The sequence below is a fragment of the Ambystoma mexicanum genome, chromosome 5p, assembly GCF_040938575.1.
Source record: "Ambystoma mexicanum isolate Mex_15411 chromosome 5p, UKY_AmexF1_1, whole genome shotgun sequence".
NCBI classification, from domain to species: Eukaryota; Metazoa; Chordata; class Amphibia; order Caudata; family Ambystomatidae; genus Ambystoma; species Ambystoma mexicanum.
Window position 1 is genome coordinate 806,603,878 of NC_090930.1, and position 12,511 is coordinate 806,616,388.

Here is a 12,511-nt window from a genome sequence, read left to right on the forward strand (position 1 = left end):
GGTGACCATTATTTCCAAAATGGCCCGTCTTCTTTTTTCATCATTTTCTGTTTGTTAGTTCGTTCTTGGCTTTTACTCTGTTAGTTAAAACCAGTTTGAGCCCTTTGTGTTTTTTGCCTTTCGCAGGCTTCAGTCCCGAAGCCCACCCAGGCTCCAGTGTGTCTGGAAAGGCAGGAAGTGAGTCCCGAAACCTCCCTGTCCTTTGTCTCTAGGTGGGCCTGAGTGAAGCCAGTCCTGATTGGCCAGCTGGCTGTCCTAAAAGGACAGCCACCCTGCTATGTGATTGACAGCATATGCTGTGAATAAATGGGAAATCGCATAAAAAGCAAGGTAGAGGCAGAGTTGACCACTGGAGAGGAACATTCGAAAGAAAGACTTTACGCCAGCAGCACCCTCCTGGACCACGAAGTGCCCGGTGAAGCCCTGCAGCTGTGCTGACCCCGTTTTCATATCAACTGGGAAGACCCATACGGGATGACTTCCTCCCTTGGGCTGGTGGGACAAACTAGCCTCAAGACAAGCATCCATTTGGCGCAACCCCCGATTTGCTGTGCCTGACCAGAGCTGCAGAAGCCCAATGCTAGGGGTCCTGTGACCATTGACGAGTGCATCATCTTGCTTCATCTGAATCTTCATGGGCATCCAGGGGACCCTATCAAAGCAGGAAATCCTGATCCAGAGTCCCCTCACCAGAGTCCAGGACCGAGGGAGCAAGCTTCTTTCAACCAGAGTTTTCGTTCTTCATTGATGCTGAGGAAAAGGCTCCAAAACACTGAAGTGCTGCTGAAACAAAGGAAATTCATTGCTCAGGAGTCCCTTTCACAAGTACTGCTGCAGGAGCCCACCAAACGTCCTCCATTTTGTCACCAAGACCAAGGTCCAGGAACAAGGGTCTGCCAAGCTGTAGCAAGGAGGAATCCAGCTGGAACATATTCCTTCGAATCACAGGTACTGTGGGGCTTGGGTTGTCACCTTTTAGCCATAGGTTGTGCTTCCTATCTTGCAAAGTACCTTTTGGAGTTGATCTCAACTCAGCTGCACTGGCCTAACAGCTTGTGCTCTCTACAAAGTAGCTCACTTGAGTTACTGTGAATTCTTCTGAACCTATTAACTTTGTCAAGACTTTATCTAAGAAGAAGTGCATCAGAACTATTGAATTTGTCCATTGACTTTGGCTGTCTTGGCTCCCTAAAGGCACTCCTCTGAACCTACTGGCTTAGGCAGTACTTGTTCCCTCATAGGTTAGAATTGTGGACACTTATTGTGGGGATAAAAGCTTACCTGCCTTCCTTTAGGAGATTGTAATTGTTTTAAGTATGTTCTCAATCTTATTCTATCCTTTCCTTCGTTTCACAACTCAATAACTGAATTGGTAACTAAAATAAGTGCAATACTGACCTTTACTGAAGTCACCCTTTGTGCTGGAATATGTGTTAGCATAAGAGCAGCCTTTACCAACGTTTATTGTCTTTTAAAAACGGAAACCTAACTTTGAATGTTACTAGTTAGTGCACGGTACAAATGTCCTTTAACATTATCACCACCGAAGTGGTCCCCTGGCGCTCTGAAAAGGGGAGGAGAGTGCAAGAGAGTAGTGATGTGCTGTTGACAGCCTCAGCCCGGTGGGTCCGTTGGCTGGGCATGGGGTGTTTTACAGACACTAGTAGATAAAGCTTTTTTTAAAAAAATACTTAATTAAACCTTGTGTATATTATAAATAAATAGTTACATATAACTAAGTTAAGTGTTACTTGGCTACTTGATTTCAATTGTACAGCTCTACAGCTCACATTACCCCTTTGAAGATGAGCCTGGCTGCTCAGTCACACTACCAACTTGTGCAGTACAGGCCTATATTAAAAGGCAGGTTACCTAATATCAAGCAGGTAAGTCTTGTGTAGCCCCCCCCCCCTTCCCTCCCCGTTGGGCTGCACTCATTCTTACCAAAGAGTGATGCACACATTTGATTGGGAAAGTGGATACTCCTTGACCCCCTTATTGATTCTCATCCAGATGAAGCAAATGCTCACTATTTCGTTTGGATATGAATTTCAGGCATACAAGGATTTGGAATGCCATTTTAAATAAAAAATTAACATTTACAGGAAGTCATTAGGCCTTGCCACATTCACTCTGGTAGAGCTTATTTGAGTTGGGTATTAATTCTTAGAAATACTGGCAAAAACTGGGGTGCTTAATTACATGTAGAAAATATTTACTTACCCTTATCGTTTTTTCCCTAATTAAGAGGAATTAATTCCAAAAACATACTTTATGCAAGCCCTGCTTTCAACACTTAAAAGCCAGAAATCTCAAAATATTGATGTACACTGCTTTTTACAGGTTGGATCGAAAATGTGTTGAAAGGGAGAGATGTCCAACTGGGACTGGCTTAGTTGAAAACAGAAATTATGTAGCAAACCAAGTGTTGGAGTATATGAAACATCTGGGTCATGCTGCTTACCTGGCTATGTTGATCAATCAGGTAAATGATTAGGTGTGTTCTTTTGTTTTAATCACTTTTCTATGTCAGTTGAGAGCAAATACCTTGTCTTCATTGTCATTTCAACAGAATCAAGACACATGTTAAATATCCTACCTTAAAAATACCATCTTTACATTAGATACTCTGCATTATTGGGATACATATTGTGGTGTTCTTGTTTAGAATTCATTTCACTGTAGTGGGCATATGATTTTTTTTAGGTTTAAATAAGGTATTCAATTTCTTTAAATGAAAAAAAGGTCTAAATGTTGGAGAAATAAAACCAAATGTGGAGGATGGTATGTAGGCATTTCAGCTGCAATGCAGTAAATATATGACGTATAATTGAATCTTCAATTGATAATGATATCTGCATTTCTGTTAGAGACAAAAGAACAAAATGCTAAAAAACAGATTCCTTGGCATTTTTAGTGTGTGTGTTAAATTTCTAATGGAAGGGTTATTAACTCTGCATTGGGATGAACTCTAGTAATGGCACTATTTTGTAAAATGTAACGGTTAGTTGTTTGATGTTAGAATTATGTATTCTGAAATTGTTAATTTTTTCTGCTATGAAACAAACTCAGCTCAAAGTATTTTTCAAAAAATGTCCATAGTGAATTGGCAATTCTACAGTGTATTAGTTTTAGAATGTACAAGGTTTGGGGTTAGAACCCCATTTTACTGTGGCGCTGGATGTGGCATTTGCCAATTGGTATTTTCATACCCTGTATTCAGCCTCTAATGATACAGTACTTCGTAGTGTGCTCGAGTTTAATATTCAATAGTTTCCGTTACAATTCTTGACAAGTTTTGCCATTTTATTGTTGGCAGACATCTCTGCGTGCAGTTGGATATATCCCATATGCTGTTTGCATTTGCTAGAGTGCCTGTCTATTCGTTTTATTTTACGATAAATGTCTTGATGGGGGGTGGCTGTTAAAAGGTTAGTATCCTATCCTATTCTGCCCAATGCGCCTTAGTAAGTTGTACACATAAAAGGCGTTCTCTCCTCTTAAAGGAATAAAGATATTGTGAAGATCTGGCATACTTTTTATTTTTCTTCAGGATTTAAAGTTTGTATGCCAATTGAAATTGATTGAAGTGGGGTGTGATGGAAGATGCATGTTACAATGCAAAATGGGTGCCTTGATAACCTGTGCAATGAGTTACTGTACTGTCACTATGCTTCAGAGAGGTCGTAAAGCAGTCTGTTTACTAAAAACAATAAGTAAAAAAAAATAAACGTTATATGCCTTTGGGGACTAGGATTTGGTTTGTGGAAAAATAATTCAAGTTCATCTTTGGGACATTTTACATGTGAAAGAAAGGCGGCTACATGAGTTAGGTAATCTGTTACTGATTGCCAAATACCTAAAGCAATTTTTTTTTTTTTTAAACACAATGTGTTTGCGTTTCATTTTCCGTAGATATCTCTATTCTTTGTAAACATCACAACAGAATCTTAAACTTGTTTTTCAAAAACTGTTGCTTTTGTAGTATCTTAATACAATTGGGCTGCGAGAGGGACTAGAATTCTACCATATGCCAGCAATTTCATAATTGGGTTTTTAAAAAAAATGCACAAAATCCCTTTTACCATGTAATGTGAGTGAAATAGGCCATTTCAATGACACCACCATCTGGGAGCCAGCGTTGGAAGCTCAACTCCAAAATCAAACCCACTTATTAAAGCACTAAGGATATGCAACCAATTAATAAAATGCCTACAGTTTTGCTACAATGTGAGAGGAGGCACATCCCACCACCAAATTATTTTGCCTAATTCAGTGTTTATACAGTTCAATGGTGAATCAAGAATGTGTTTGGGCCAGTACTGGTTAGTCCTTTGAGCAAGAAGTCTTCAAAAATAATTCTGAGTATGGGTAAGAATTTCTTTGCTTTCTCTGGCTGGATTTCTGCATATTGGATAAAAGCTAATGAGACAAAATTCACATTCCATGAGATAATTGTCGTTATTCTGTTCTTTAAGCATTATTAGAGCAGGCTGCCTTGAAGAAGACCAGCAGGCTGCCTTGAAGAAGACCAGCTTTGATTTTTATTTATGGAAATGAAGAATCCTATTGTACTGAGAGTATTTGATTCAAAACCTATTACACATTTCCTATACTGCCTTGGTGCATTTAGTATCTCAATATGCTGAAATGGGTTATTAGCTCATTAAGGTTTTATAATGCAAAACAATGTGTAATAATCCACATAAATGCTAAATGACGTTGAGCAGGTCTGAAAATGTGCCATTAGTCAGCCATGTTCAAAAGTGAATCCTTTAAAATTAGGATCATTTGAGTACATTTTTGATTTTGCCCCCGCCCCCCCGCCACGCCCCTGTTTCATTAATTGGGGATGTTTGTGTGCCAATTACAGATTGTTGTTCATTTAAACAAACCTCGTTATGCCATTTGGCCATGCTAAGTGAAAGATGGCATACTTTTCAATATGTTACTGCTAGAGGTTTATTTTTCTATAGCTTTATTGCCTGTATTTTTTCTTTACTTTTAACTTTCTTTCAGTCTCTAGTGCTCATTCTGTGCATTTTCTGACAAAATTTAAATACACCTTTTGATTTGTTTGATCCCATTTCCTTTATAAAACATATCACTCCTACCCCCACCTTTCAGTGAGTTAAATAATTTCCAAGGCACTTATTTTTCCTGCAATTAGGTAATATAATTGAACTTTAGGACCTTGTCAAAGGTTTATAATTTATCTTACTTTAAGACTGACCTGAAGGCCCAGTTTCTCTGTCCAGATTGTTGAGGTGAATGGGCACACCAGATGGCTTCATTGTCAAAAATGTTCAGAAGGTCTTGCGAAATACCATTATGAACGTGGTTAGCCATTCAGTTGACGTACCTACCGTTTCTCTCTTTTATGTTTCTACTTTATTAATTCATTATGTTTGATTAATTTTTACTCCCTCCGCCCCTCAAATTATTCTAGTTTGAGGAGCCAAACCTTCTAGTAACCTTCTTGACTCAACATTTCTACATCTTTTATTGGATTCAGATTTCTCCATTAATAAAAAATGGAGACAAATATAAAACTAAACACAAACACACACATAACTGAATGTGACATGAGTTATTCATTATCTAAAATAGACTCCCTCCTATTAAGTGCTCTAAAAACAATTTTATAAATTATAATAAATCCCTCATTATACCCCATTATTACGCCAATTGCATCACGAGAACAGCGAATATTTTTTACTTTGAAATCCCACCACTCATATTGCCACTGAATTCGCACCACAATGTCACCACACATATCCACAGCCCTAGTTTTGTGAACCGCTGTAAAGAAATTACTCCATTTCCTCGGTTGGAACAAAGAAGATCAAAAATGAGCACGAGGGAGGGACAGGATGTCCAGCGCATAACCCTTTTATAGTTATTCATGAATATACGTATTTTCTATTCAGAATGTTCAATAATAAGGGCCTCAATGTTGCAACATATACCTTCAAAAGGGAAGAGCATGGCTTTGGTCTTCTTTCTCCTAAAGCAGAGGAAGAGTAGAATTACATGGCTTGCTTGCATGGTTCTCATAAGAAAACGCATTCAAGCGCTTCTTACAAACAAGAAACTAGAGGTCTTAAAATGTTCTTTGCTACTTTATTAGACCAGTAAAAGGAAAAGAATGGACAGTTAGAAGAAAAAAGCAGATACATCTTCAATTCGTAAATACAATTTGTTTAAGAGTAACCATTTGCTCACCATTTTATTTTTTTATTGTGGCCACCACGCGATATACAATTTCAAGAAGAGGTATTCAAGATATGACATTGGTAAATATTAGAAAGATTAATGTCCGACTTGCCTAATTAATAGATAGCATTATTTACACCTGTAACAAAAAAGAGCAACTTCCCAAATTGGAGCTTAAAACATTTGTCTTTGCTTTTATGTTCATCTAATGCATGTGGTTTTCTCACCAATGGGTACATTCACATTTTTGAATGACTGAAGAATGAGTTTTTATAAAGAACAGATGCTGCAACTATGCATAGAAGCATCAACTTGCTGGGTAAACATTTGGCTGCGTATCCCCTTCAGTACCAGATGTGCACCATACCATGAAATAACTGCCTCCAACCTTGGCACCAATATTCCATATGTACATGAAAACACGCCATGCCTATTTGCACTGTACTAAAAGGGAATGAGCTGGTTTCCAGCCCAGTCCACTTTCACATTGCAGTGCTGTCCACTTCCACAATTCTGTGCTTCATCCTTGGGGTGAACATTGCAGAGATATATATATACACCGGTTCCTTTGATGCTATCAGTCCGAATCAGGGCTGTTTGATTTTGAAGATTTGTGCTTCCTTTTCTTTTTCTTCTTTTTTCCCTTTTTCTTTTTATCCTTTTTCTTCTTTTTGTGCTTGTCTTTGGATTCAGAAGTGCTGGAGCTGCTGCTTTCATCAGAGGTAGAATCTTCCAGTAACTTCTTCAACTGCTGTATCCTACAAAAACAAATAATTTTTAATTAAACCCTAATCAAACAAATCATAAACATCTTATTTTAGATCTTATCAAATGTCCAATCAGTGGTGCTCCTTACTAGATAAAAGGCTGAGTAATGGTGCAAGCAAAACAAAACTCAATTGGCAAAAAAAAAAAAAAAAAAGGAAAGGACCGTTTTAACATTGGAGTGTCACCCCAGTCTGGTTGGTAACTGCCCTTTGCCCGAGTTGACTTAATTTGGGCCTTTAGCGAGGTTGATGGTTGTTACCACCCGGTAGGGTGTAACACTATGAATCATTGTTACTTAACTGGCAAAACTGGGGAAAAAGGAAAATGAAGTGTGCAAAGCTTGTATTCATAAAAAATGAAACTCAATACTATAGAAAATGGAAAGGAAGCTTTAACAAGAATCAATGTTCATGGCAGCCAGAAGACAAAGTAGGGAGCGGGACTGGGCAACTGCAAGAGCCATCAGGCGTTTTCACACAGGGAAGGGCACCTAGTCCATGAGTTCACTGCCTCTTAAGTAGACTCAACTCTGTCGAGCAGGCTTTCTAGCACTTCTTTCTGCAGGAGAAGCCGAAGTTCTGGTTCAAGCATAAATAGGGATGCGGGTATTGTTTTTTTTCACTGGCTTTGGGAGAGTCAAACCTATGTGAAAAAATACTCCCCGGGCATAGAAATATACAGACGTTTGCCTCAACATGCATACATCTTTTACTGAATTCAGATTTCTCCATTAATAAAAAATGGAGACAAATGTAAAACTAAACACTCATAACTCAATGTGACATGAGTCATACATTATCTAAAATAGATGTCCTCCTATGAAGTGCTCTAAAACAATTATGTACATTATAAAATAATTCCTCATTACACTCCATTATTAGGCGATATGCATCATGATAACATCTAATATTTATTACTTTGAAATAATGATTTAAAAACCATTAATGAAGATCTAACTAACAAGGATATAATAGAAAAAAAAGTGACCCAAATTCTCAACCCTATCCAGATTACAAAACAATTCCCAGAGGTCATCTTAGGATACCACCTCACCCTATCTTTCAGTGGTATCAAACACATTATAAGCCTTCTACAAGGCCCAGAACTAACTGAACAAATATCTCCGCCCCAATTAATAAAATCTCGTGAAGCGGTAAAAAGAAGTGAGGGCAGCGAACATGCCGTCCCAAGGTTTCTCTTCAAATCCTACCTACTTGCTTCCTGCTTTACCATATTGACAATACTAGGTAATGAATGGTAAGAAGGGCAGTCCCTATATGGGATTTTCCACCTGGTCAATAATTTACATCCCGCATTATACCATTGATATTTAATCATTTCAGGGAATCTCCTAATTTCCCCTATTACCATCTTTAATTTGGAATAATTGGTTGGCCCACACAAGCTTTGAAGACATAACTAGCAAACCTTAATTGGGCCTCCACCTCAAGTGAAGAGATGGCCAAGCCCAACCACAAGGCACTATTTGGCGAGCCTTGTGGGAGGCCCACTAATTTTTCAAGAATTCTGTTCTGGAGCATCTCCAGAACAGTACAATTAGCAAAACCCCAGATCTCACTCCCGAAGGTCATCCGAGTACGGACCTTGGCTTTATGCACCTCCAAACATTTGTCCAGCATGTGTCCGCCATACATATAATAGAATCTAATAAGGCAACCAAACTTGGCTGCGGCCCTCTCCACAATAGCTGCAACATACGCTTTTCCCATTCTTGGTAAAGAATATAACTAGAAAGCAATAAGATTTCACTACCTCAATCAGTTCTGGTACCAGGTCTCCCCCTACCAAAGACCAACATTTGGTCTTCGATCTATTCAATTTCAGACCGTGGGAGGGGAAATATGCATTTGCATATAAAAGGCTCAGCTGGAGCCCTCTAGGGGTAGATTTATCAAAGCATTGTCCTCCTCATACATTAAAAAGCCTAAATTAAAACCATTTCAGAGAAAGGGGGAGGAAGGTTTTCCGAATGGAAAATCAGACAAATACAAAACAAATAACATTGGGGCCAGGGGACAGCCCTGCTTCACACCTTTGTTGGTTGGAAATGTATCAACAGCAGCTCATCAGAAGAGATACGCATGGACACGTATGTGTCCCTATAACAAAGTTGCAAAAGATTCAAAAGGCCAGCTGGCATATTCAAAGCAGCCAGTTTCCCCCACAGCCTATGCCTATGAATTGAATCAAAGGCGTTCTCTGAATCAAGAAAGGCCACATAGAAGCTTCCCCCCCCATCCCCTGTGACCATACAGTATCTGTTTATCAGAATGGAAAGCACCAGGCAATGATCGATTGTGGAGTGCCCTCTTCTGAACCATGCTTTAGACTACTTCAGAGAGTACACATTTTGCAAATACCTTGCCCGGAATATCAATTAAACAGATAGGCCTATAACAATTAAGGTCTGCGTTGTCCCCGTTCTTAAATACTGGTACCACAATACTCTGTGACAAAGAGCATACCCCAGATGAGCATACTGCATTAAAAAGGGGGAGGGGGAGTTCCAGTGGGTGGCTGCCATGTTAGGGAAGCTAGAGCGGCCCGCCCGCACTCTGCGGGTGAAGGGGACAGTAATTCTGTTAGTATAGGCAGCTCTGGAGGAGGTGTGGAAGGAGATCCTTTGAGCTAGATAGGGTGGGGCAAGGCTCTGAAGGCATTTGTGCGTCAATGCTAGTGTACTGAAGGTAATTCTTTCCTTCACAGGGAGCCAATGGACTTTCCTCCTGACCTCAGAGATGTGATCACGTTTGGCGTTTGGAGATGCCAGTTGTAGCCCTCAGGGCATTATTGTGTAATAATTGTAGTCTGGTGAGATTCTTTTGGGAGGTGCCAGCGAAGAGGGCATTACAGTAGGCAAGCCTTGATCCTATTATCGCCCTAGCAATGATGAGGCAGTTAGGTTGGGAGAGGAAAGGTCTGGCTGCGGAGAAGTTTAGAGTGATAGGCTGAAGTGGAGGCTACTGCGTTAACTTGTCTATTCATGGATAGATCAGGTTCACTGTAGACGCCCAGTGTTTTATGGTTTTGGCCACAGCAATCGGGATGTTATCAACTGTGAAGGAGCGATATTGTTCATCCAGTTTACCCAATGTGGACAGGGATCCAATTAACAGAAGTTCGGTCTTCTCACTGTTGAGGCATAACCAGTTTTCTGCTATCCAGGATTGGATCGTAGAGTACATGAGTTAAGGGTGTTTAGGTCAGCTAGGTAGTCCCCTGAGAGAGAGATAAGCACCCGAGTGTCATGAGCATAGTTGGTATATGTGATGCCCAGTGCGTTGAGGATCTTAAACAGAGGCTGTGTAAAGAGTGGGAGCTATGCAGGAACCCTGTGGGACCCCACACTTGATGAGACTTGGATTGGCACAAGAGGTTTCCGAGAAAACCTTCACCACTCTTTCCTGCAGGAAGGAAGTGATCTATGCGCAGGCCCTTGGGGAGAAGTTGGCTGTGGTAGCGAGGTGGTGGCATAGGGTATTAGGGTCCACCAGATCAAAGGCAGTGGAGAGGTCTAGGAGCAGGAGGAGCGCAGGTTTGCCTGCGTCTCTTAAGTCGTCCATTTGGTTTTTTAGGTTGAGCAAGGCTGATTCCATACCATGCCTGGGACGGAAACCGGACTGCCAGAGTCCAAGGAGGTGGTTGTCCTCAATGAATTTCTGGACTTGCAGGTAGGTTGCTTTGTCCAATCTTTTTAGCAAAAACGGCACAGTGGCGATTGGCCTGTAATTACCTGGGATCGAAGGGTCGAGTGTGTTAGGAGTTGTCTCCTCCAGGCTTCTTTTAGTCCAGATGGAACATGTCCAGTCTGGAAGGAGGAATTAATGAAGGCGGTGATAAGTGGGGTCAGTGAGGGGGCAGTCTGATGACCTGAGCCGGGCAGTCGTCCCCTTTACAATTAGAGGGTTTGATGGAGTTGAGGAGGGTGGTGACTTCGAGTTCAGTCATCTCCTTAAAATCAAACACGGGGCTTGGATAGGGGAGGTGGCTGGTTTGGAGGTGAGGTGATAGTTGTCTAGGAGATTGGCTAGGGCTTTATGGTGGCCTAGAACTTGTGTGTAGGGTTTCTAGTTAATCAAGCATGGCAGCTTCAATTTTATTACACCACGTCTCATCTTTCAAGATGGTCAGTGGAGAGGGCGCCGGAGCCTCCAGCTCCCAGATTTGCCATTTTCAATCCTAGTATTAAAGAAGGAGGCCTTAGCCTGAGTGATGGCGGTTTTATAGTCTCTGGAGAGATCCTTGAAGGCTGCTTTGGTGACGTCATTTGGCCATTTTTTCCAAGTGGCCAGTGCAACCCTTTTTTTGGAGCGAAATTCTAGGAGCTCTTGGGTGAACCAAGCATTGGAATGCTTTACTTTCTTGGCTTTTTTTAAAGGTCTTCTGTTACTTCAGCGCTCTGAGACCTATAGGTGTGTTGAGCTATACAAGAAATACATGATTATTAGTAAAATTGCTCCCAGACCACTTACTCCAAATACTCTGGGGCTCAAGTTAGATCAGTAAATTAACCAAGTCTTAGAATATGTGGAAAGTGCTTTTTGCGTCAGGAAAGAAATTAGTCAAGAAAGGTATTTCATCCCACCCAAAACAACTCAATACTTTTTCCCTCCCAAACCACCTGTCCATTGTTTTGATGCGTCTTGCTACTTGCTATCAAATAGCATATTTAAAATTGTGTGTTGTGGTATAGCTGCTTAAAGGGGTTTGGTACCCTGGTTGTGCGGTCCAACCATTCGGATTGGGTGCCAGGTTGGCGTTACCCCCATCGTAAGGCTCAATTAATCTCTTCCTCCCGGTTAAGTCACCTGCTGCCTTCTCTTGCCGGTATGCTGTGTTTTGCCAAAGCGCTTTTGGGGCTGGTGCCTTGGTTTGTCTGTTCCGCCTACGTTTGGTACCTGGCTGACTAAGCCTCTCGACCCCCCACACCAGATTCCTTCCGGCGCTTTTGCCCTGCACACCTTTACACGCTGAACAGCCCGATTCCATCATTACTTAGCAGCCAAGAAAAGCAGTTACGTGCACGCATAACGGCCATGTCTGTTCTAGCTCCTGGACAGAGCCTGGCTCGGACTGGCCTATAGGGCAATACCCGAACCAAAAAACGCAAAATGCTTGTGTGGGCCAGCTTTTTTGGCCAATGTGGGCCAGTTTGATTAGTTACTTCACGATGCAGCTAGTAATTTTGACCATTGTTGTTGAATTAATATTTTTTAAATGGCACAGTTTGCACATGTAATCCCAAAACTCCCCATTGGTACTTCATACAGTCTGTCACAAAAGGAATTAACTGCCATTTGCAACGGTGGGCCACTTTTTCATTGGTGCCTGGGACAATTGTATGCCCCGGTCCGACCCTGGACAGAGTAATGATTACCCGGGTTGACCCCATACCATGAATGCAATCCCAGATACTACACGCTATAAGCACCTCAGAAAGGGGATTTTCCGCCCCCAGAACAGCATCAACAACACTTTGCCCCATGGCCTCCAACTTGAGCCTGGG

At 41.2% G+C, this 12,511-nt stretch overlaps 1 protein-coding gene across 1 annotated transcript in view; it reads right to left on the reverse strand.

Annotated features, from left to right (window-relative positions):
* Positions 1-6,109: 6,109 nt before the first annotated feature.
* Positions 6,110-12,511, reverse strand: part of RP9 (RP9 pre-mRNA splicing factor) — a 160,149-nt gene continuing 153,747 nt past the window's right edge. Inside the window, exon 6 of the mRNA XM_069613231.1 lies at positions 6,110-6,974. Coding sequence (XP_069469332.1) covers positions 6,794-6,974 — 181 coding nt within the window. The 3' untranslated portion in view covers positions 6,110-6,793. The remainder of the gene's footprint in view (positions 6,975-12,511) is intronic.